General features: G+C 48.5%; 2 protein-coding genes across 2 annotated transcripts; both read right to left on the bottom strand.

The window, feature by feature from the left end:
* Nucleotides 1-8002: 8002 nt before the first annotated feature.
* On the bottom strand, nucleotides 8003-11619 carry CORT (cortistatin). Its single transcript, XM_009484184.2, has 2 exons — nucleotides 11448-11619; nucleotides 8003-8218 (listed from the first exon to the last, which is right to left on the bottom strand). The coding sequence occupies exons 1-2, from the start codon at nucleotides 11547-11549 to the stop codon at nucleotides 8003-8005; spliced, it is 318 nt and encodes a 105-aa protein (XP_009482459.1). The 5' UTR covers nucleotides 11550-11619.
* Nucleotides 11620-20146: 8527 nt separating this feature from the next.
* Nucleotides 20147-25821, bottom strand: SRM (spermidine synthase). The gene is made up of 8 exons (XM_075721599.1): nucleotides 25676-25821; nucleotides 25385-25505; nucleotides 24950-25042; nucleotides 23583-23736; nucleotides 22640-22723; nucleotides 22156-22301; nucleotides 21038-21160; nucleotides 20147-20457 (listed from the first exon to the last, which is right to left on the bottom strand). Exons 1-8 carry the CDS (start codon nucleotides 25819-25821, stop codon nucleotides 20440-20442), a joined length of 885 nt encoding a protein of 294 aa, XP_075577714.1. The 3' UTR covers nucleotides 20147-20439.
* Nucleotides 25822-26187: the final 366 nt, after the last annotated feature.

The following is a 26187-nucleotide window of genomic DNA, read 5'->3' as shown; positions in this document are numbered from 1 at the left end:
GTATCTGCAGGGTTGTTTCTCTCCCATATTCTCACTCTTCTCTCTGGCTGCAATTGTGCAGGTTTTTTCTCCCAACCCCTTCTTAAATATGTTATCACAGAGGCGCTCCCACCTCAGCCTTGGCCAGGTCTGTCTTAGAGGCGGCTGGCACTGGCTCTATTGGGTGTACAGGAAACTTCCAGCAGCTTCTCACAGAAGCCACCCCTGTAGCCCCCCCACTACCAAAACCTTGCCACGCAAACCCAATACAAGTGACGTGGGAAGCCACAAGGAACGATCTCCCCTTTGCAGACTGCTTTGGTGATGCACTTGTTCTGTGGTACACCCTGTAGAAGATGGAGTTCCCTTGTGTTCTGCGTCTGTACTCTGCACTGGAAAGTTCCCAAGGGCTCATGAGGCTGTCTCCAACTTCCCAACATGCTCCTTGTTATTTATGGTTTCTGCCCTCGTGCTAAGTCTTTTCAAATAATTTGGAAATAATCCCCTTAATGCTAGGGCAGTGTTTGCCGATGACATCTCATTTACCAGGCAGTCTATCTTCCCAGAGAGGTGAAACCTAGTTAAATGTTTCTGAGGGACAAGGCAAGTGTCTGTATGTGCACGTGTGAAAATGGGATGGGACTCAGGAAAACAATTCTCCTTGAATCTCTCAGCCTTCATTACAAGTCTTATTTTAAGTGCCAGCTCTGATTTATGGCCTGCCATTCAGAGGCTATGAAGGCCTGCAGCCAGAACTGACCAGCTGTCAGAACAGGGCTTACAGAAACAGGAAACATATTAACCTGTCTCTCCGCCTGCCTAGATCCTGCAACTGATACAGGAGCTGACAAAGATGGGCTGTTCTTGGCACATTACTTCCACTGAGAGCGTTGCTTGGGGCTGTGACTGTTCTAAGGTGGAGACACCCAGAACCACGTGAAGATTCCCCAGGTGCGGTAATTTGGACATAGCCGTATCTTGTGCCCCAAGAGAGAGACTTCCTGGATTGTGGTCCCCACCCTCCTGCTTGCCTCCTGCAGGATCTTTGAATCAGTGGCTGGTACTTTGGTTCGTCTCCTGTTAAATAGGAATGATCATTCTTGTTTAATGCACAAGAATGTTGGCAGAGGTGGATCATCTCACAAAGACTCCTTCGTAAAAACTGCTAGTTAAATGAAAATGGAAGCAACTACTATCTGAAAAGAAAAATATGCAAATGAAGACATGCACAGCCACTTTCTCCTTGCAGCAGTAACACTAATGTAGTATTTTATACCAAGCCACAGTAATAACATAAGACGACTGACAAAATGCAAGCCTGCCTGTAACTGAATGGTTAAAGGGAGCGAGGACATTCCCTTACCTCACTCTACCGGGTTTATGTACCCTCTCGCACAGCTTCTGAGTCACACACTATTTAGACAGCTTTGCAATATGGAGACATTCCCATTTTTATTCTGGAATGGAGCAAAAGGCCACCAGTGGCCCTTCTCAGTTTTTCTGCTTCTAGCCCATTCTGTCCCATGGCATGACAAGCTGCCTTCCAGCACTGAACAAGGTTCAGTTATCCTTTTTGGAGGGAGCAATCATAAGGCGCTTTCCAGCCCACTGGCTCCCAGCAGTGGGTAAATTCATCAGTTCACAGATGAAGATGAGCATTGTTTGCAAGCCAGTATTTCAGAGCACAAAGACTGCTGTTTGCTCCCCATGGTTCTGGGCTCCTGAAGTGTAAATCCACAGCTTTTTAGGCAGCTGCAGCTCCCTGTCTGTACACCTGCACCTAAGCTTCTGGCAGAGCACCTCTCACCATGGGACTGATTTACCTCTGACAAGATGAGCAGCACAAGGCCAAGGACAGAGGCAGAGCTCTCAGAGGAAAAAAAGGCTTGTGTGGAAACATGTCCTGACCTCTGAGTTTCACTCTGAGCAGGGGACTCCCTGCACAGAGTCTTGTCCCAATGGGAAGAGTTAAAAGCTGTGTATAAAATATTATCACAGAAATACTCTCCTTTCCCTTTCTCTATTAATTAAGCTGCTGCCTGTGCTAGGTTCAGCAGACCAATACACCCAGTGCTATGTAGACAATCTACTCTTGTTCAAATAAATAAATAAAGTCACAGCAAAATCAACCAGATTTGAAGACTCTTCCTTCTATGCAACAGTGACTGAAGCTACAGTGTGTCCAAAATGATGGACTCCAAAATCATCATCTAAGGGACCAAAAGTCTCCTGGACAGTTTCTGGAATGTAAAGTCAGGAGTGGGCAGCTTTCCACAGCCATAAATCCTTGGCTTCTTCCTCTCTGTCAAGAAGAGACTAAAATACACCAGCCAAGCATGGCCCAGTGAAATTGAAGACATTTTTAACAGCAGCCTTACCTAACCAGCAAACAGTCTTACAATAGGAAGTTGGCCTGACTTCAAGCCAAATTCAACAAGGTCCCAGCTATAAAGACTGCCTTTTTTTTGTTTGTTTGTTTGTTTTACACTAAACATTAATTGGTTTAAAACAAGAGTCCTCCAGGTCCCCAAAGTACCACTAGAATAGAAATTCCTCATTCCCAGCTGAATGCCCTGAGCCCAGGGAACCAGTAGGCTCTCTCCTCTGGCACAGCTACTTATTCCCTTGTGTGCCACAGTCCTGCTAGACAACAACCTTTATCCAGCCCAGCCTACTACTTAAGACTAAGACATTCTCTGGGGAGGTGGAAGACAGGGATTTGAATTGTTCAGATTTCCTTCACCTCCCAAATGCTTCCTCTGAGACTTTGTATGAGCCCTATATCATTTTAACAAGTGGGAAGCAGACATGCTGGAAGGTTTGAATCTAGATTCAAACAGCTCTCTCCAAAGCTCCTGTCTTAAGGGACTGAAGTGCTGACTTTTTTTTCATCTGGTACCTCCCTGCCAAGGCTGCAAAACGAGATACAAATCTAAGAGTGAGAGCTCAGTCAGATCCAAAGGTGCTGGAGTCCTCAAGAGGAATACACAGATGAGACATGGCTGTTACAAGAAGGCTCACAGGCTCAGCACAGGTAGTTAAACTGATCTCCCTTTGCACGGGGTACAGCTGCTCCTCAGCAGTCTGGGTTACAGGCTGATAGCTTCTAGAGTCTCTGGTTGTATTCCCAGGCTTCTGCAAAGGGCTTATTCACACAAGCTGATTAACAGCAGTGTGCTTGCTGTTGTCCATTAGCTCCTGTCTCGCTTACGTGACACAGGCCCTTTGACTCGCAAATATCTCATGCTTTAAAGGCTCAGTGATTATCATGAAATAAAAAGCAACTTTAACCACAACCGATATTCTGCACTAATGCTCTGTCAGAATCTTAATCCTGAAAGTTCCCCCTGTGCTGACAAGTCCCAGTTTGCTGTGTGTCTCTGGATAACTGATTTTTACCTGCCTGCACTTCATTATCTACTGCCTTAATGGTAACTCTGACTGTAACTCCCTATGAATCTCTGAGGAAAAGCTACATCTCTTAAATCTTGTTGGAACAGTAGAGAGCACCTTCTGATTTCCCATCTCTTGGGCATTTACAGCATACAGACTTTCACACTACAGTTTCACCAAAAAGCACAACACATTAACACTGCCTGTCCTTCTGACCTAATCTACAAAAACTACAGTGCTCTGGCAACTCCCTCGCGCTCCCTGGCATCCTCCTCACAAATCCCTGCAAGTTCTATCAGGGTTCAGCAAAGACAGGAAAAATCCACCATGTAAGAGGTCTTCCCAATTCACCAAGAGGTCATTTGTACTCAGGATTTCCTATGTTACACGTCTTACATGAAGCTGCTGTACATTCTGAGTGGTCAAGGTAATAGCTTCTTTCACTGTGAGTCTTTATGGAATATAAAATGCATTTACAGCCTGCTGTCACTGAGGGTTTTGTGAATACAGGAGCTGAGAGAAGTAACTGAAGTTAAATCTACAAAGCCCACTTCACAAGCAAGAGAGGCTTTCAGAGCTCAGAGAACAAGGTCACTGAACAAACTATTTACATTAAGTAACAAATAGACAGTCAACAAATACCTTATTTGACCTATGCTGTTATTCTACTCAACAAAACCTAGTGTGGCAGGAAAGTCAGCAGAGCCACAGGCAGAGATACATGTGGCATCATGGTTAGAACAAGACACAGAGCAGTGTTTCCTGGATCCGTATCTCCCACCACCAAGCCCAAGGCAAAAGGTAAATCTCCTAGCCCACACTGCCAGGCAAGATAAATAAAAGCAGCGCTTCTGTGTCAAGTTTGTTGTCAAAACCAAGCATGCCGTCAGAACACATTCTGTGAGCCACCACATTAATGTGTGACCAAGAGCAACAGCAGAATTCACTTGACTCAGTGGAGGAAAGATTCCCCTCTAGTGCAAACCCAGTTACTATTTTCCCAGTTTGTATCTGACTACTTATATGCCAGAAACCTCAAAACAGATTTTTTTTTTTTAATAAATGGACTCACTGCTTTTCAAACATACGTTCAGCATTTCTGAACAGAGCCAAATATGGTAACAATGTAAGACAACAGACACCCTGTGCAACCTTATGCTTCATTGTCCCTGCAATACTAGGTTTAACCTTAATTTTCTGTAGCTGTAATCAATGCTAAAGGTGCCTCACAGGCCACACATTGTTTGGGAATGACAGACATAGGACTACTAGACTAGGCAGTACTGTTGTGTTCCCACTAAATTTAACTCCATTTGCCAGCTACCTGCAGACAGACAGTATCTTTGTGAAATCTGGTCAGATTGCAATTCTCTCCTTTGTCCGAGGCTGAAAATGCGCACAGTGAAGTATTGATTCCCTGCTAGCTTACCCGACTGTATATATTAAAACAAGATCTTCACTACTAAAAGCACATACAAACAAGTCACCATGGAGGGTGCTAAGTTGCAAAGTAATACATCCCTAGTTCCTCTGCTGTATCTGTCCATGTATGCACATGCTTTGATCTCAGAGTAAATGAGATTCCTCTTTTTTTCATCGAGGAATAAGCTACCTTGGACTACTTCACATTTATCATGGCATAGGATATGCACACACGGAGTTACCCCTGGGTACTGAATACGCTGTAGGTTCACAGCTGAGCTTGTCCCCATGGTAATTTTTTCACTTGCCTGCAGCTTGATGCATAAGCGTGAGATAGCTTGAAGATAAAACAAAAAAAAATAATAAAAATACAGTGAATACCCTGGACCATGCATTGAATTAGGTATGGTCAGCATTGTGTGTGCTAGCTGACTTTAAAAGTTTGCCTCCTGACATCTTTTCTACTTTTTAATGTGTCTTTTTCACTTTTTTAAAAATCTGGAGATAGCTCATAGGTATTATTCACTTACTTATACACATACACAATTATTCTGAACTGTGACAAGATTTTAAAATGCATTGGCTATTGCATCTAAAAAAGAAGTAACATACTCTCACTCCCTTCTACTTGACACATACGATTATAAGAGTCACAATTCTTTTGTCAAAGTTTAAATAGAAAATGCCCATATATGACACATTATTTATAACCCTTTGTTAAGCCCCTCCCACTGAATCTGATTTATCATGCTACGCTCCCTAATATTAAAAGCCATCATTAGGCAGGATCTCACATTGCTTCAGCCTCAGCACATTGACTTACCAAAGAAACTGCGAAATTAAATCCAACTCACTGATTTCAGCACTGATGAAAGAAGCTGCCTCAACTGCGTTGGCCCCTATCCACAGCACGTGCACTGGCAGTGCAGACTTCCTGCTTGGTGCTCAGCCAGCATGCCTCAGCCTACACTAGCAGGATCCATCTGTAGGGATGAAAAAAGAGTTCAACTTCCAAATTTACTTCCAACTTTGAGAGTAGACGGACTACTCTCTTCTCCAGGAACCACTAAATAACACAGCATACACAGTTTGTTGAACAGGCAGTCTCTATTAGGGGCAATCTCTATGTCCATGTGCTGTGGGGTTTCTCATTTTCATTACACATTGTCTTGAACATTATTATCACAGACAACAATTAATGGTGGATAATAAGGCAACTCCTATGAGAACACTTCTAAGATACTAGCACCCTGGTTGGTCTCATACTGCTACACAGGTCTTAGTAACAGTAACAGCTATCATTAACTCTTATACAGCACTTGTCAAAATTATAAAAGGAGACAAGAGCTATCACTTCATTTTAAAGATAGCGAAACTGAGGTATTGAAAGGGAGGTAATGATAAAATGCTCATGCCAGCAGCAAAGTAAGGCATAAAACCAGGTCTCTTGCACCCTAGCCGAGTGCTCCAGGGAACACAGTTGGAAAGCTCCATATCCCATTACCCAATACCGAGTCGCTGAGTTGCCCCAGCAAGGATCTTATTTTTCATTATGGAGTGAAAAATAAAACAAGCCACAGGGCTCTAACTCCTCCTGCAAGCCAGAGACACACAGCCAGAAATTTCTATGGCAAATGACGCAGTGAAAATGCAGCGTGACACAGAGCAAAGTGGCAGCAGCAAGCCAGCCCATCTAGGTGCCGGAGTGGTTGTATCACTCATTATTCAGGGAGAGCGGGGGAGTTGGAAGCATTACTTCAACTGTAAGAAAACAGGCTGGCTGCTGATTAATCCAAAATGCTGCTGTTGAGATGAGAGGCCTCATGGTCACTAGCCTCCAAAAACAAAATGTAAAGGTTCAAAAGCAAGCCACTACAGATAACTACCTTCTAGTTCTCACCAGTGGCCAGTCAGGCCTCAGAGACAGGCTCAGAAGCCTGCTATTTTTGTGTGGTCATTCCCAGCTCTGAAACTCACCTTGTTAATACTAAGAATTAAAGCAAATAGAACAACTGAACTTCATACCTTTTTGCCAGCATGTGAGACGAAGGCCTCAGAAGTCTCCTTTAGAGAGAAATATCTGTGCTGAACTCAGACATGTCCACCTTTCTTATCTCTACACTGTCAGTTCTAAAACTAAGGTTCAGAAAGCTCCTCAGCAAGCCAAAAGAAATAAAACGACAAGCCCTACTACTCTCCAGGCAACAAATGGCACCCAAGAAGATGAGTAAAGAGAAATCAGGTGGTTTTGGTTTTTTTTAAGCAAGATGACAAGACACTAAGAAACCAGAGAACCAGAGCAGTCAGAGCTGTTGGCCCCGGGATCACAGCTGCTTTATTTCAATCGGTTTCAGATGCAGAGCCCAGCCTTTCAGCTGCACATGCACCCCCAGAGCACTCTGGGAACCACCTGCAGATACCTGCTGTTAAACCAAAAGTGGGCCAGGGCCAAGCTCTGAGCACGTCTCCCCCTGCCACATCCCCAGCAACTCCCATCCAATACACCTGCATCCCCCTCCTGTGGAGCACTGCCTGGGTGCTTCAGCCACCCCCAAGTCACAGCCAGCATCGAAAGGAGCACAGGGGGCTGCTCTGCCACATGCCTGGGACCAAACCATCCTCTCCAGATCGCCACATGGCACCTTCCCCTGACCGGGGGCTAGCACAGAGGGCCCTCCCCACGGGGCACAATCCCTGCTGCCCAGCAGCTGTGGCCTCACCCTGCCCACCCTGGCACAGAGGGGATGCACACACCCACCTGGTCCCTCAGAGGCCAAGGGGGCAGCTGCAGCAGCTTTAAGGGCAGCTGCGCCCCTGCTCCCACCGTGGGGCTCCTCCCGGCGGGGGCGAGAGCCTCAGCACCGGCCACAGCCTCGCCGCACACCCTGAGCCCCTTGCCGCTGCGAGGCCCCTTTTCAAAATGGCCGCCGCCCACCATGGCCGCCCCACAAGATGGCCGCCGCCCACCATGGCCGCCCCACAAGATGGCCGCCACCTCTGACGGCCCCCCGCCCGTCCACGCCTGCCCCACCCCACCCCACCCCAGCCCGGCCCAGCAGGCGCAGAGAGGCAGAGACAAGTCCCCGAGGCGCCATGCTTTATTCTCAGGGGTGGAGAAGTAAAGGAGGGGAGCTTGGGGGACAGGGCGGCCAAGGGGACGCGGGGTTGTTTGTGGGCAGGTGGCCCAGCGGGGCCAGGCCAGGTGGCACTAGCAGGAGGTGAAGGTTTTCCAGAAGAAGTTTTTGCAGGGGGCCTTGCGGTCCCGCTGTGATAGCTGGGCAAGCCGCCCCAGCACCGCCCGCTCCTCCTCCAGCTTGCCTTCCTCTTCCACATCTGGGGAGGCCACCTCATGCCCTGCGTCCATGCTGTCCAGCAGGCCCGCCAGCATCTTCAGGATGGCGTCTTTCCGGACTGTGCTCTGTTCCTGTGGGCAGAGAGCAGGGGAAAGTGATGGACGGAGGCCCAGTCCCCCATGGCCATCAAGGCAGGGGGTTGTTGCTGGGCACGAACATCCCCTGTGGGACCCCTTCTCGTTTCCCTGCCTCCCCTGGTGCCCCGTCCTCGGAGCCGATGCTTTTCCTATCGGCAGAGCTGTGCTGGAGCGGAGGAATCTGTGGCTGCAGAGGTCACTCCTCCCTTCTCCTGTCCCCAGTCCAGCTCAGCGGTCTGGACAGGGAGAGGCACATGTGTCATGTCATAACTGGAAAAGAGCTGCTAACAAATAGGCATGAATTAGTTGTGAAGTCCCTTGCTGCCTGCACTAATTAAATTTCATTGAATGCCAAACTGCCTTCTCTCCTAGTTAAGCCTGTGCTCCCTTCGCTGCTCTGGCTGCCCAGCATCCGCTGTAGGAAGGTCAGGGAAGAGGCACAGAGTCCTGAGCAATATTAAATTAAGCACACTCAGGGCTGCAACCCACAGTAAAATGCTGAGAATGAAATGTAACAAAGGAGAGGGCTGGGTTGGTGGGGAGAGAGATGCCCGAAGTATCTGGAGCAAAACGTTTAATCAGTGCAGACAGGCAGCTTGTATTTCAAGAACAAGAACCCTTATTTCAATACCCTGACCTTGGGGGAGGGCAGAATGAAAGAGGAGTTGTGGAGATCCATCCCTCTGCCATAGCAGTATACAAAAGAGCCTGTGGTTTGGGGCTTGAGGGATTTCCATCAGTAACAAGCTGTGAGTTATCTTGTTTCTCCTAACTTTACATCCAGCAAATCTGAGGAATTACCTCTTGCCTGAGTATTCCTGGTCTCTGTGACTCATTAGTGGAGACAGCTGGTACTGGACAAGCTGGGATAGATGGTTTGACAGGAACAGATCCTGTTTCCCATGCAGATGGGAATCTGGGAAGCACATTTCCACGTCACTTCTCACAAATGCCATGTTTACTGCTGGGAGTGCTGTATCTATCCGCTGGCTCTGTCAGTACCAGCATTCGCTAAGGTCCACTTGGTGAGCAACTCAAGAGACAGATAAATACAGGCAGGAGCAATTATTTTGAGTTTACATTACAGAATGTTTATGGATATTTTTTAATCACTTCCTTAGCTCTGTTAACTAACCCTGCTTTCACACAAGAAAAACTGAGGCACAGAAAAATTACATGCTATGTTTGGAGGAGAAGAAAAGATAAAAGCCAGCTTCTGCCCATCCTGATTCCTACTCCTGTGCTGCAAATACAGAAACGTCTTGAACCTTTGGGAGAGGGACTGGGACTGGGGAACCCAGCTAAATGTGTCTCCTGCGTCATGACTTCCTCATAAGATTCTTTCCTAACTCTAAGTGCTATATTTTGAAATAACCTGCTCCAAGCAGAGCCAGCAGCTTCAGACTCAGGGGTGGGGAAGGCAAAGCTCAGCTGCTGTTAGGGGATATTCCTTACGCATGATCAGCTGTGGCTGTTTGTGAAACTAGGCAGCTCTTCCCCTGCACTAATCCATTGCTAACATCCTTTCTGCTTATAGCTGTTCCCGAGCTGCAAGAGATCAAGACTCTTTGGCAGCAGCTACAGATCTTAGCATAGGTGCGTTGTGGCACGCCTTTGGGTAGCTGCTCAATTCCCTGTACTACGTCCACCAGTGCTTGAGAATGTGCAGATCTTTCTTTTGCATTGTTATGCATTTTATGGTCGTTTATATGTAAAATCCCAATATTCTTCATTCTTAAAACATTTGTCTGCGTTACAGCAGTGGTGGTAGGTGGTAGGGATTGGTTCTCCTCAGTATCTAACAATTTTTCAGTTTGTAGAATGCTCTAAAGAAAATCATTATGTCTATTATATCATTATTTTGTAAGCAATAGCATATAGAAGACTTAAGAGTCATGACACTTGAATTCATTTTTACCAAAGCCTTATTTACTGATTTATTCCCTACATCTTGTTTCTTTCTTCCCCAGCAGCTAGGATTTGCACCATAAGGAGTTTACTTTTTAAGTACTGGATTTGTTATTGTAAGAATGTACAGCTGAAAGTTTACAGTTATCCCCAGAAGGGTTAATCGCAGCCAGATGCAGAAGCCCTGATCTCTAACAGAATGCTAGCCCTAGCACCTCACGCTGTATACTTTTCTTTCTCGCAGCCAGTTTTGTTGTTAATGGAATGTGAACCCACTCCTGAAGCAGTAAGACACTGATGGATGAGCTGGAGCCAATGCTAAGACAAAAAATGATGTGGATACGCACAAAGGAGAAGTTAGTGCCTTTGAAACCAACACTGGGATCCTTCACTTCTCTGGCTTGCTCCTCTGCAGGACTGAAATAACAGCAGCCTTATGAACTGGAACCGCTGCGAACTGGACTGGCAGAGTGCAGGGTGACTAACCACAGCTCAGAGGAACCTCAGGGATGGCAAGGAACATGCAGGTGAGAAAACTGCGGGGCAAGGGCAAGTGGAACAGAGCACTTGCTTGTGATTATGTTATGCTATTGCTTCCTACCCCTTTGGCCTCTTAGGGAAATAGTCCAGCAAAACAAAGTTATTATAGTGCTATAGCCATTATAATATTACAGTTTTGCCAGTTGGTAGGATAATTATATTGCTATAATAAGTTCTGCCACTGCATAGAGCTGTGCTGGTTCAGAGTGTAATTATTCTAGCAGAACTATGTCAGTATAACTCCCCTTGTGAATACTACTCTGGAAAAAGCAATTTTATTCTGATATAATTACTTCATTTATTATTCCTCTGTTACTTTCCTACTGAACCCATCTTTTAAACATTTGTCCTTCCCATGAGTCCTATTTAAAATATCTTCTCCCTTGATCATTTTACCAATTACGTATCTTTTCTCTCCTTCCCTAGTACTATGCTTTATTCTCTCATGCTGCACTCTTTCAGCAGTATTATTTTCTCCTTTTCCCTCTCCTCTCTGCTCTGTTCTTTTTGCCAGTTTTTGCTTAGCTCAGACTTCACTTTTGCAGCTCTCTGGCATCTGCCCTGGTACCTTTCCTAAATAAACTGGCTAGTAAGCTGTAGTAATAGCCCATGCTTCAGCAGTGCATGAAGCTGTAGTGCCTTGGAATACAGAGGGGTGGAAGAGTTGTTTGCATCAGGTAAAGCCTAATTGCCCTTATTACCCCTCCCCTGCCTCCAGCCTGCTTCTATGTGCTCCCACCTCACCCAGCTCCTGCACAGGGTGCATTATACTCACCCTAGTGTTCTGTATTGCGAGTCTCTCTTCGCCGGGCAGTGCGGTGGCTCTCACGCTCCACACCAGCAGCAGAACGGACACCAGGCTGGCCACCAGCTGCATGATGTACAGGCTGTGACTACTGCGCTGAATTAGGAAGACTGGGAGAGGGAGCTGTTTCTGGGCTCTCTTCTGCCTCAGACAATGGCTGCAGCCCCTTTTATAGCCCTCCCCCTAGCCCAGTGGGTGACGCAAACAATTAAGTCTATATCAAAGGCAAATTAGACTTTGGAGAGGTTGTTAACACTTGGCTGCTTGAGTGGGATACTTCAGTGCCTCTGGGCTTTCCATGTGCCAGACCTGCAGAGACTGAGGAAGCAAAGGTTTGGGACTCTCCAGTAACATAATGTTTCTTCACCCTGAGAAATTGTAGACACTATCTGTGCCTCTCCTAGTTAGCTGAATTCTACTTGGGAACATAATGTTGGATAGAATAGGCCACCAGCATGCACAAACCTCTGGCCAATGCTAGATGATTCAGAGGGAAGAGGTAAAACTTCTGGCCACCAGTACTTAGATATGGGCTTGGACCCTCAGCCTGTGTGTCCAAACAGCTCCAGACTCTAGGGGTATTTGGATATGGATCTCTGCATCCAGTGATGCATCTCACTGTGGAACACCAGTATGCCTGGCTTTCCCTTTATGGTAACACGGGGACACAGGCTGCAGCTGTGCAGTAATATAATCTGTCTTGCAAATGTACGTAAGGCTACCTGGAAGCCGGCTGGAGGTTACTGGTTTTTGTTCCTAGTATTGTTTCAATATGTCTTGAACCTATCCCAGAAATATAGGTCAAGACAGTGAATCCTGACTTGCAGATGTTGCGTTTAAATGTATTAAAGGGAAAACAAAGTACTGAAAGGCTGGCCGGAGCTAGTGCTACTCTGCTCAGTGAGGCTTCAGAAAAAGGCTCATGGTATGCTGGCACTGACTGCAGGCTGCTTGGAAAAGTTCCTACCATTTCTGATCTCTGGTTAGCTGTTGTTAATAATGCTTCTCCCTTTGCCCAAAATGCTGTCCTACCAGTGAGATCAGTTTGTGGGCCAGCAGAAGGTGCTATTAAGCACTGCTATCTGCTTTGCATTGTCCCCATTATGCGGGGATGGCATCCACTGTCACATGCCTGTGAGATGCAGAGACAGAGCTAAGATCCCATCTCACCACTAGCCCTCTCTCCAGAAGCACTTGCCTCAGGGCAAGTCCTCTTCTGACCCTAAAAACAAAAGGTAAATTGTTAACCTAATTTATCCTAATTTATCCCATTAAAAAAACCCACAGAGTGGTGACTTGGTCAAGGGGATGCTGTGGCAGAACTAAGAACAGAAGGCATAAACCCCTGTTCCCCACTTCTACCACTTACCAGCATTACAGTCCCTGGAAACACCATGATGAAGCTATGCCTGCAAATAATCCAACTCTGAATGCCAGTTATACCACCCTGGATGCTCTTGAAGGAAAAGATGCCATCACTTCCATGCATATTTGAAAAGAAATGCCGGATTCCCTCACTGAAAGATACAAAGAAAAAACCTTTTCTGACTCATATGGACTTGTGGGGAAAGGTGACAATCTAGCAGTTTCTAGAAATGAATTTTCCTCAGAAAACTTTGTAACCTCATTGTTTCTCACCCCCACCTTGTGAGAGCTGGCTTTCATGCGCCAGTTTCAGATGAAACATTATCTGTTTCCTTTTAAACTGATCTTGCTAGTTTATCAGAATTGCTGTGTTAGCCCTTTGTAATGGATTCTGTCAAACACTTCCCAGCCAGTCTGGGACTCGAGACAGAGAGCAGTGAAGTACCAGGCTCCAGCAAGCAGACAAATCACAGGGACTTGCCAAATGACCCGCAGCCGATTTGCTCCGGGAGAGGTAAAAGTGGGAGAATAGCAAATGGAGAAAGCACACTTGGTTGCTCAAGAGGAACGAAGGGCAGGTACCTGTGAGTGTGAGATGTGCCTGGGCTGACAGGCAGGCAGAAGGTAAATCCTGTACTGTTGGTTACGAGACAGGACTAAACCTCGTGGGCCTACTAGCCCAAAAGCTAGACAGACAGCAGCAGTGCAGCCCGGTCTCCATGCTGGGGGCCATCTGGTCTAACCAAACTGCTTGTTCTAATAAATATGGTTTTGTTTGCAGCTTTGCCTTCTAAATGGGCTGTTTTCTGTAAAGCTTCATTGAGTGAACGGGGTTACAAGTATGACAATGCTCTTCTGCCAAAAAAGGGATGATGTGCTGAGCCAGAGATCAGCTTCTAGGGTGGCCCACAGGGATGTAAACTGTGACCAGGCTGCCACAAATCTGTCCTGGGATTAAAGGGCAGTAATAAAACAGTTGTTACCTCTTGAGAGGGTTGGCTTTGGAGAGGGGTTCTGCCAGCACCAAACCTGTGGCCCTGCTGACGAGCACAGTGCAGCCAAAACTTGTACTTCCAGCCTGGGCAAGGCTGGGTGTCTTCCCAGCTGGGAGGGAGGGGAATAGGGACACATCAAAGCACTTACACTCTAGTGTCTACAGTAGGACTGGATCTCTAAATCCAAACAGGTTCCCTCCAGGCTCTGCTATAGCATCCCTCAATATCAGACACCTCTTTTCCAGATTCCTCCATCTTCTCTAGTGCCCTTCTCGCCACCATCTCCTTCTCAGGAAGTAAAATAACTCTGTGGTGATAAAACTTGCTCTTTTTAGTAACTGGAAAGAGTTCAACATATAGCATCAGATTGTTCTTCATTCCTACTGTTCCCTACTCCCTGTTGCATTGGCTGTCTGACCTTTAAGAAGGCCCCAGTTATCTTTTTTGCCAACCCTTAAATGCTATCACTGTGTACAGGAAAGGTTAAAGGTCTTCCCTTGGAGGAATAAACATTTCTGACAATTCTTTCCTTGACTACCTCTTACCACTTTTCTCTCTCTGTTATCTGACTCACCCCTCGAGAAGTCTTCTTCCTTGATGTTCTCTTCTGTCCAGAGTTGCACATGGTCTGAGCGGGTTTCTACCACTTTACAGTGAGGGTAGATCTATCTGAAATCAGCATACCCGTGAACACATTCATGGGAACCTGGCAAGGGTGGGGATGCTCCAGAAGGAAGTTCAGCACACAGTAGCTTGAAAAGGCCTGGATATCCAAGGATTTGGCTCACAGTTAGCGTGGCATCAGCAGAGACGCAGAGTGGGTTCAGAAGTACAGCAGAATATGCTTACATTATCACAGAAGACAACCTCCATCTTTTTGTGATTAAGGGTGCACAAGCAACGTGCAATGGGAGAGGTTTTATCTTTCAAGAAAGAGGTCCTTGAGCTCTCCTCAGTGCGTCTGTACAGCAGCAAAGACTGGGCATTGCTGGAATACAAAAGTTAAGACTATGTCTGGCACCAAACGCCACATTAAGGAATGAGATAATTTCTCAATTGCTTTCCTCTGTGGCCTGGATATTTGCCATCTTCTGCCCACATGTTGCCTGGTCTGGGTTCAGATCACCGTGTCTTGAAGCACGCAGCAGAATTGCATCAGGCTTCCAGAAGAAAGTCTGGTTCCCAAAGGTGAGGCACTCAGCTGCAGCTGAAGGGTTCAAATGCTTCTGCTTTCCTGTCATTGGAACCCTTTCTCTCTGCCCTCAAGAGTCCCTAGTTGCAAAGGCCAATGCCATAAATAAAGCAATAGTCAGCTGACAGTTGTGAGCCTTCCTGGAAGGGGAAACCAATTTGTTCATGGGCCTGAAATCACAGCTCATTTATCAGGCCTGCAGTAGTCCCTCGCACTGCGCTCCCCAGGGGCCTCTGAGAAGCATGCAGGTGGCCATGCCAGCCATGGCTTTTCATCGGCACTAATCTAACAAACCGAAGGAATAGACTGCATGAGCGTGGGCTGGAGCCTACTGCTCCCACTCATCTCCGATAAGAGCTGCAGAGCAGGTGCAGGGAGGAGGAGGGGAGTACCGCAGGGATGCTGCTGTCAGAGCACGCACGACTACAAGCCTGTTACAGCTCTCGAGGGAGGTGGAGCAGGGGGAGTTGTGCTACCTTCCCTGTCTGTCGACCCCAAAAGGACTGCAGGAGGATGAAGGGAGGGCGAGTGTAATGCCTCAGTGGTGTGCTCAAAACCTTTTTTTATTTTAAAATGCATGCGAAGTTAAATGTTTCAGTTATTACAGCAAAAATCTTCCTCAAAAATAACTACATGCTATGAAACACTTCTATTTCAAAATACCTCTATTTTCCACTAAAAATGTTTTGCCTGGCTCCAAGTAGGAGGCGTTTCAGGCTGTGAAGCAGGCTGAGGATGCCTGGGGTTACCACCTACTGACATATGAACTGACCTCTGTTAAACCAGAGTCGTCCCATTGGCGGCAAGATTGGTTGTGCAGGACTTGGATGGAAATGTTTCTTTACCATTTGGATTTCCTGAGGGATCGCGTACGCACTGCACCTTGTGGGAATTCAGTCAGAAAGAGCTCACCAGGGACGTTAACATGCGGGGCTGCCAGCACCGCAGAAGGGACCGCTCGGCTGGGAGAGCTTTAAACAGGAATTCACGCGCTCCACGTAGCGTGGGGTTCTGGTTACTCCTTTCCTACAGCTGAAGGGGGATGAAGCACATGCAGGGTCATCACATGCAACGTCTTGCCCTTAACCTTGACACACAGATTTAGTTTTGTTAAGCAAACTCCTTCCCCGAGATGCCTGGCCGTGGGCTGCTGCTGCTGCTGCAGCCGTTCAGTACCAAGGAGAGGGCAGCCCCCTCTTGCAGGGTCCCTGCTCCGGCCAGCCCTCGCTCCTCACCACCCGCACTTCCAACCCCATGAGCCACACAACTGGCGTCCTTGCAAGGCCTGCCGCTGAGATCCCTAACATTCATAATGATCTCCCTCGCCTTTATCTGCTTCACACATCACTGTGCTATAATTGAGATTCCCTGGCTCTAATTCCCCACCTTTTGCATATTTTAAAAGCACTTAACTCCATCCCATACATGACCAGGAAAGAGCATCACCTAGACTTCTTAGTTTTTAACTTGGTTAAATTTCTCATCTTACTTTTTAACAACATTTTGTCTGAATCTTTTGCTAGACCTGAGCTGCTGTTTCACACTTTTGTCCACACTTTTCCCTCTTCTTCCCCCACCATTTTATCAAAGGAACTTTCCTCTCCCTGAACTCAGTGGCATTTGTTATTACTTTTTTGACTGCTTACTGAGGCTGCTGTTCTCTGATGAAAGATGAATTGTCATTCTTACTTCAGCAGTCTCTTGCTCCAGCCAAGCTCCATCAATAATTCAGCCAGGCCTTGATAACATTAGCTCTGGATGAATACAACACTCATGCCAATTAACTGGCTGAAAGGGCTTGAGAGATACAGGCAAGAGATTTCCCTTAATTTTTTAAAGCTCTTTTCTGAACTTCTAAAAATTGAGTTAGTTCAACAAGTAAAGCACAGAGCAGGGAGTCTGACACAGTTCAAAAGGCGCCAAGAGGCTTAAGCAATTGATGTGCTAAAGACCATCAGGCTCTGTTCCCTCGCTTGTCTCCACCTGCTCTGACTGATATTACATTGTACGTTACTTGGGACAAAGCCTATCCCTGTTCATATGCTCCTAGCTTAATAAGATGCTGGAACATGACTGCAGCGTGTCTAGACAAACATCTTTGTGGATCTTTGCTTATGAACAGCCTTGCTTGCCTAGCCCTGGGCAAAAGCCAGCTTAATCTCAGGAAAAGTTACTCAAGTATTTTAGTTGCCCACCTGGAGACATTGCAAAGATTGCTTTCCAGTGTTCAGTGCTCAATTCTATGCGAGGCCCCATTAGTTTTCTCCTGTTGGGCATTACCCAAACCACCAGGCTCTTTTTCAATCCCCAGCGTCCTTGGCCACAGCAGCCTGCAGCATAACAGCTCAGACCTCATACATTTGTGGAAGGGATGATCAATCTGTAGACACAATTGCCCGAGAGATGACTGCCATGCCAAATACCATTCTAGCAGCTTAAACAGCATGTAGACCTTGTGGCAGCTCTCAGCACAGGGGTGACTGACAGTCATAAAGTGCTCAGATGAAACTAGCTAGAGATGCACAAACTCTTGCTCCATCTTGTGCTGCATTGTTAATGAGTGCTTGATTCAGGCACTGATCTCTGTCTTCACTACTGCAAGGTGCTGAAGTATTTGAAACTGCCTGTAAAGAACAGTGATTTGCAGTGACTCGGAAACTATATATAGAACTACTTTCATAGAATCATTTAGGTTGGAAAAGACCTTTAAGATCATCGAGTCCAACCGTGACTTATCAACTGCTACAATTTTGTACAGTATTTTGCCACTGCTTTGTCACTGACACAGTAGATAGCAAATGAAGTATTTTAAGTATGCTGTTCTCCCCTGGCCTCCAATCATATCAGGGTGTCAACTGGAAGAACGTATGGACAGAGTGTTTGCGACTTAGGTGGCAAACAGCCTCGTCTTCCTGCTGTCATCACTGGCCACTCACTGAACTTACAAATTTGGAGCGAGCTCAGAGAAACAGAAGGAATAATTAGCTGCATGGAGGCTAGTAACAGGTTTGAGGAAGCTCTTTCCCTCCTGGGCATTGCTGTACTCACCAAGGGTGGGTGGATGGCTTGAACTTGTTACTAGTTGGCAGCTGCTCTAAGGCCTTCCTGGACTACAGTCCTGGTCTTGATTCCCATTGCAGGGGAGAGAAAGTGCCAGAGGTAGTTTTCTGCCAAGGATGAAGGGCTGAATGGGGTTCAGGTTGCACAGCAATTTAAACAGGAGTAGCTAGAACCAGCCTCCATTACTGGTCTGCTCTTTATAGTAAAAATACAAGAGCTGAGCGATGAAACTGCCTCAATAGCCCTAACTAATCAGTAGCTGTGGGAGAGAGCTACCCAGACAGTTAAGAGACAAAATGGGTGTAATCTTAACACAAGAATACAAAGGAGATCCAGAGTCAGCTCTGCAGCTTACAAATACTTTGCAAATCCTGATGACTGCAAAGAAGCTGTACTGATAACTGGTAGTAGAAGGGGGCATTGGGAAAGAAGTGGTAAGTCTCGTCAGAAAGGGCAGAAAGTAGGAGGGTTGGTACTGACGCCACAGAAGTCCCTTGCTGTAGGCACACAGCGGCTGCACCACCTACACTGTTTGTAGGGTCACAATTGTGGTAAAGCCCAACCCCAACCCTTGCAAAAGTCTGCTCCTTCTAGTTTTCTCCTATCAAGCCAAAAAGCCTCCCTCAGAAGGAGCTTTTTTGTCTTCTCCTGATGCCACCTAGCGACTGTTCCCAGCTTGTTCAGCTTGAGCTCAGTAATTGGCTCAGGCCCTCAGAGTCACTAAGCCACCACAATTTTTGCAGAGGAAAGGATGGTGCCTTTCTGCAGGGCAGAAGTCAGTCACTGAGTGGGGCCAGTGATTGATAGGAATTACGTGATATTAGCAGGGAGACGGACAGCTAGAAAACAGCTTGGAAAGCTGTACCAAAGGCAGCATTTGGACTAGAGAATAGCTTGGATAGAAGGTACTGACTTCTGCAGCATAGAGGATGACAGAAGCTGGAGCTATTGTGCAGTCAGGTTACAATACAAAGCATGCAATGGGATCACTCTTCAGAGCTTATTTTTGATGGTAACTTGTCATCCCTAGAGACAAGGGAAAGGGAAGTCAGACCAACTACTGAGCACCCCTGGATGTCTTCTGACAAGCACAGCAAACTTTCAGGATCTCTGTTTACACCCCCACACTCTCCCCAAAGAAGCACACAGACCCACACTGATGTCACCTTAACCAGAGCCGAGTGTTTAATTGATTGCAAGGGAGTGACAACTGCACAGTGGTTGTGCTGGGAAGATACCCACTGCACAGCGGTGGTACTGAGTCTTTAAAACAAAAATAAAGAAGTGGAGGCAGATCCATCTCAGAACAGAGCACAACAAAAAACCAACTTATGCATCTGGGGGTTCTGGGGGCAGCATTAGAAGTAATGATGCCTCCCAAGGACTAGCAAATACCCAGGCCTGAGGCATCTCAGCACGACTGAGATGAGAGATTTGTCAGCACAACTGACTCCCCAACATCAGTATGTAACAGCAGGCAATGGATCTAAGGTTTGTTTTTTATATATATATATTTATATTTATATATATAAAGCGCCTATCACCATATTGATAAACATTCTTTGGAACCACTCCAATGGCAGAGGTAAGAACAGGAGTTAGCCTGTTAATACCTCAGCACTTCTGTTTCCAACCAATTTAAAAAAAAAAAAAAAAAAAAAAAAAAAAAAGCCACAAGACTTTGCTGCCAGCTTGCCTGGCTGGTGTTTAATACTGCTACTCCATCAGGGTTGGAGGGAGACCTATTGTGAATGGCAACAGTTTGCACTGTGACTTCTCCAACTGTGCTGCGGAACAGTGCAGGTGTCACAGAAGGGCAGTGGGACATGAAGGCTCAGCCCTGTTACCAGTCAAAACGTCTCAGCAGCGGGGAGCTCCTATTAGGAGAGAGCAAGCTAGCTTTGCGCACAAAGCTCTCGCTCTCTGTGCTTAAGGCTGAGTCAGTGACTCTTCTGGACTCTTCCCAGGTTTCAGAAGATCACCAGACAAAAATACGTGTCAGTTATAAATATATCATGTCAGTTGCAGGGGGTGGAGGTGGGAGTGGGGCACAGGGAGGGGAGAATTTAGAATGGGTGCAGGGAGGAGAGAAAGGAAAAATGACATCTTACGTTTCCAGCACTGGAAAGAACAGTTTTGACCTCACGCAATAAGTCACTGGACCTTTTCAATAGTCTTATCTGGCTTATGCCCCATCGTTTGTAACACATCATCAAAAGGAATGTTGGCTGGCAAAGGGTTAAACAATCCCACACACTGGAGAGCAAATCTGCAGTCTGCTGGGAAGGTCCCCACCACATCACTGACGATCTCAGGGTCCAACTTGAAGGAAGGAAGCAGATTCTCAGGCTCACACATCGCTCAGGGCCTGGAGACAGCCAAAGACAAGAAAGTGTCAGGATGGACCTGCTGCAGCTCTACCAGTCCTCAACAAAAATATGGCTCTGAAACACAACCACGGCATTTGCCTTCATCCCCAGGACATTCTGAGGAAGTTTTTTCAGGAACCTGCAATTGCAACCCAGTTAGGAGACAACGGAATGATGCAGAAATACAGACTAGGCTTCAAGAAGGCAGGAGCTAGAGCATCCTTTCTTTACCCTCTGGTTTGCGCTGGAAACCACAACCACATTTTATCTAAGACTTTGGGAGCTTTCCAATGGGAAACACCAGTTCTGCAGGCTCTTGGACATTTTTTGGTAGGTGAAGTAGGAGTGATCTGCCATGAAGGCATGGGATATCAACCCAAAGAGCAGTTCTAAACTGAACTTCAGTCTTCCCAGGCTGACTCATGCTCTGCTATGTCATACAAAATGCCATCCTGCTCTGACTTGCTCACAAAAGCCTTTAGGGCTGCAGGAAATCCTCAGTCCTGTATACTCCCACTCCTGCCAAAGAAAAGTCATACCTCATCCTTGATGGAGGAATAGCAGCGCAGCCTTGCTTACCTTCCGTGCAAACTCTGGCAGAATGAAAGCTGCCCGATGAATGTCAGAGTTGTAGTATTTCAGACTCCTCTCCTCTACTTGTTGCTGTGAGAGCTGCTGCACAGGCTCCCGGAAATTTGTGTTCTGCAATAAAGAAGCCAGGTAGCTCTGTAGCATTTGGGTAACGAACAAAAGGCTGTGTGACAGGCATCCCGATTCATGGTAGAGAACCAAGAGGACTCGCAGGAAAACAGATGTCTCTCTGTTCTAGTATGAGGTCAAAGGTTCTGCACAGCTCCAGCCCCAAAGGCTGGAGTTTACACTCCGTACCTCGTGTGACTAGCCCTTATTCACAGATGTCAGCGTATGAGGTCAGACTGCATGTGAGCCATGTGCCAGATGAAGCCGTCAGATTGTGTCTGAGCATCTACGCAGCAAGGCTTTTGCTCTTCAGAGCAGAATCCACATCTGCGTTAAGTTAGGCGCAGCGCACGCTGCCGATGCCCCAGATAAATAAAATACAGCAGCAGAAGTGCCACTGGCTCCCTAAACCAATGTGACAGTTTGCATTCCAGGCTTGCTGTAATGCAGGAAATTGGGAAGAGAGCAAACCTCAGCGGTCCGATGCAGTTACCAGCCCACATCCTAACACTGACTCTCACTTGGAGGCCTCTGTACGAACAGATTACCAGTCACAAGCTGATTCTTATCAAGCAGGTGCCCACTCTATAACAGCCAGCATCAATAAGCCAAAGCCTTAACAGGCTCTGGAAATTGGTAGTGGCTTCCTCCCTTCCAAGTTTGTTGTGCTAGAGAGAAAACCATGTCCTTTTCTAAGGCAACTAGTTACAGTACTGGTCAATTCTGCGCTTCATTCAGCACTAAGCAAGCTGCATTGCAGCTCTGGGGCCCTGTACTGGTCAATTCTGCGCTTCATTCAGCACTAAGCAAGCTGCATTGCAGCTCTGGGGCCCTGGGCTGGCAGAGCTGGGACCCAGCGTGAGTCTAGAGGCCCCACAGCTGGGAGAGTGCAAGCAGCACAGCTCGAGCTCTGTAAGGGACAGCCTGAGACAGGCTCTGCAGAGCCTGCAGGTGCTTTCACAGAGTGGAAAAGGGCACTTCAGGTGCCTGAAACTCACTGGGTTCTTGCTGCAGAGCATGAAGCCAATCTGCCCACTGGGATATGTGGGGATGGTGCAATAGGCGTATTCCACAACAGGGAACAGAGACTTGCAGAACTGACGCATCTCCTTAATGAGTTCCAGGTGCAGCCACTGGCACTCACCTACAGGGAGAAAGGAAGACAGGATGCAAGGTGAGCGCTGCCCCTCTTCTCTGCAAAGGCCTGTGCCAGGTTAACAGCGGTCCCAAGTCCAAACCTGCTCTACTCCGCACAGCTCATGTGGTTTCAAAGGCAAGATAAGACCCTTACGCCTGTTTTACTAAGCGCGGTCCAGCAGTTAATGAGTTGACGTATACAGATCAAAACCTCCTCTGTACCTGGGAGCAGAAGTGGATTTCACTCTCTGCGTCATGTCTCCCCAGGAAGAGAGTACCCTTTGTGCCTCACACTTTGCATGCAATGATCTGGCATCAGCCTCTGCCCAGAGACAGCATCCTCACCTTGGCAGCAAAGAATCCCATCTTCTCGCAGGGCTGTCTTCATCAGCTGGTAGTACGATTCTTTGAATAAGCTTTCTGCAGGACCTGGGAGAAAAGTAAGTAGAGAGAGATGTCCAGAGAGAGACTAAGATGGTAGGCTTCTGAGAGTTTTCTGAATGCCCAGGCTACACAACAGAGACTGCACAGGAAAAGAGACATTTCAAATGGCTTTTCAGTAATCACAAGTGTTGGAGATAATCTGGAAGCAAAAAGTTTTGACCCTGGGTGAACCTCAGCCTGCACCTAGCACAGCAGAACCATTGGGATGTTAGCTTTGCTCAATAGCAAGCCCTGGACCTTTATCAAAGAAAGTCCTAGCAGCTGCCTCTTGCTTCAGTGAGCATTTGTTTAAACTGAACTCCTGCTCCAAACTGCCTTTTAGAGATGCCTCTCTCTGTGTTGACTATAGCAAGAGTAAAGGTGACTCGGGCACTCGTTGTTAGGTCCCTTAAATGAGGCACCATAACTACATTTGGTCCCTCTCTACCTCAGTTTTCCCCTTCAGAAATACAGCAACCTCACTACAGCTGTCTTTAGGCTAGGTAGCTACACCAACAGTGCGTGAGCCACTGCTTCATTAGCGGGCACATGTGCAAAACTGTCTTTGCCAGCATGGTGCTGTATCCCCCATGGGATTACTGGACTCAAGGATCAACTCTCTGCCAGAAGCAATAGCTGCTGGAGTTGAATTTTGAGGACAGAAACATGACAGCTGGCTTGAAGCCTTGCTAATACAATTTTCTGGTCTTCATCCTTCCCTTTCTCTACCAAAAGAACCAAGTCAGTGACAGTTTTTTCCCTTGAAAGGAGCCTGTGCAGGCTGGCATTACTTCCAGGAGGTAGGCAGAAGAGAAAAGGAGGAGGAGTGTGGAAAGCAGTACCCTTTTACGGCCAGAATTCTTACCCATGGGGTCAGACGAGTCTGTGATAATCACATCAAAGGCTTCTTGGTTTTGTTTCATGAACTCAAAACCATCTCCCACGTGCAAGGTCAGCTTAGCGCTGGAATACCCCACTGCCATCCCTGGGAGGTATTTCTTAGATACCTGGATCACATCCTGCAACACAAAGAGCACAAGTGGGTCAGCGGGCACTACGAGGAGCTACTTCTCAGGCTACTGTGCAGCTGCAGCTGAAAGAAGAGCACAATGAGTCATTTCCTTCCATGCCTTCAGCGCAAATACAACTCTAGCTAGATCCTCAAGAGCTGTCAGCATCTTCAGCCAACAAGCTACACTCAGCCCTTTCCTATGGCCTCAGGGTTCAGTGACACTGTTGGTCTGTCCTTGCCAAACTCAACAAGAACTTGGAGCTTCAAAAGCTCCCTGAGGAACTCAGAGAATATGATTACAGATCTGACTGCTCTGTGCTCCTTTTCCCTGCAGACGTCACTTGCAGAGGTGATCTCAACTAAACTCAACTAAAGACTTTTTTTTTTTTTTTTCTTCCTAAATAAAACCATGTCAGCAGGTTTCTGGATGCTAGATGAGAAATATCCCACCAGTCGTTATATCTGTTCCCTTGTAAGATACAGTCTTCCCTCTAAAACAGCTACAATAGTTAGACAGCACTATCCTAGGCCCAGCAATTGTACTGAACACTACCAGCTTCTCACAGCTGGCAGGAACAAAAAATATGCTGGTGTCAGGCAATGCTTGTTCAAAACCAGGCACATATGCCTACTTAGCTTGGCAGACAGGGTACACAGTCTCATATAGCAGTATTTCCCATTCCTAATACAGCCTTGCTTTGAGGACACAGCAAAACTTTTTAAGAAAGTAAAATATCAGACCAAACCGACGAGAGGAGGAGGACCAGCCCATCTATGACAGAAACAAATATCCCCTGCTTATTTTCTGCTTTCAGTTGCAGGAGACTGCTTAACAAAGCGACCATCCTTCTCTGGCAGGAGCAGCACTCTGTTCTGCATCAGGGGAGAGGGAAAAGCAGCACCTTCACAAAGCCAGAGCTCTCCTCCAGATCCCACGCTTGGCCCACGCTGGCCTGGAAGGGCCTCTACCGTACGTGTGCGAAAGAAATCTCATGAAAGAGGCAGCCAGCTGCCACGTAGATGGCTCGTAAGGCAAAGAGGTGGCGCTGTCAGTGTCACGCCAGCAGAACCGGCGGCACATGCACTCGCTGCTGACAAGGGACAGCAGGTGAAGCAGCAGCTCCCATGGATGCTGTGAAGTAGAGCTGCTTTTTGTCGGGCAGCCTGCCCGTCTGACCGAAGCCCCGGGGCACCTCCACGCAGCCGGGAGCCCAACGCACCTCATCGATCTCGCACTGCACCACAGACTCCACGGTCGGGTGTTTCACCACCTCTCGCAGCACTCCCCCGTCGCCGCCACCGATGATCAGCACCTGGGAGAGGAGAGGGCAGAAAACCAGCCATCAGCGGGCTCAGCTCACGGGGGAACTTGCACGGCACGGCCTGAAGAGGACACGGCTTGAAACCCAGCAGCCTTGCGGGCTCGTCCCGCCCCGGCGCTTGGAGATGCGCTCCGAGGGCCTGCGAGGGCTGCCTGCGATGCTCTGTCAAGCGCCGAGCGTGGGTGCGCCAGAAACGACAGCCCAGGGCCAGCCTCTGGCCGCGGCAGCCCTGCAGGGGCCGGCGGGGAGCATGGGGGCCGGTCCGCGGGCCCCGGGGCCGGCTCGCAGGCCCCGGCTAGGGAGACCCGGCGGAGGGGGCCGGGGACGACTCACCTTGCGGGGGTCGGGGTGGCTGCAGAGGGGCAGGTTGGCGATCATTTCCTGGTAGGAGAACTCGTCCCGCTCCGTGCACTGGATCACCCCGTCCAGGACCAGGACGTTGCCGTAGGTGGTGCTGGGCAGAGCGGGGAAGCGGGGTTGGAGCCGGCCCGGGCCCGGGGCCGCGATCCCCCGCCCCCCTCCCAGCGCCGCCAGGCCCCGCCGCATGGCGCTGGGCGCCGCGCCGCCCCCCCTCCCTCGCCGCCGCCGCCGCCTCTCCGGGGCGCGCTCCCGGCCGCGCCGCACCTGCGGAAGACGAGTATCTCCTGGTAGCGGGAGCGCTGGTGGTGCAGGAGCTCCTCCACCTGCAGCGACATGGCCTGCCCCGGCCACAGCCGGCACGTCTCACGGAACCAGCCCTCGCGGATCAGCGCCGCCGCGCCGCGCTCCATCCCGGCCCGGCCCGGCCCGGCCGCCGCCGCCTGACCCCGCCGGCGCGGGAGCCGAGCAGAGGGGCCCACGCGCCGCCCCGCCCCGCCCCCGGCCGCCAGCGCGCGCGCCGCCGCTCCCCCCATTGGCGGGCCGCGCTCCGCCGCGCCCCCATTGGCCCAGGGCGGCGGTGACGCCGGCGCCAGCAGGCTCGGGCGGCCGGCGCCCCGGGGCCACGTGGGGCGGCGCGCCCGCCGCGGCGGGGGGAGGCCGCCCCCTGGCGGCCCGGGCGGGGGCGGCCCCGCCGCGCCACAAAGGCAGGGCCCGGGCAGCTGAGTGACAGCTCTCGGAGTGGGGGGGGGGTGGGGTGTATGGAATTTCTCTTTGGG

The sequence above is a fragment of the Pelecanus crispus genome, chromosome 15 (assembly GCF_030463565.1).
Source record: "Pelecanus crispus isolate bPelCri1 chromosome 15, bPelCri1.pri, whole genome shotgun sequence".
NCBI lineage: Eukaryota > Metazoa > Chordata > Aves > Pelecaniformes > Pelecanidae > Pelecanus > Pelecanus crispus.
This window is presented reverse-complemented; position numbering and strand designations above follow the sequence as displayed.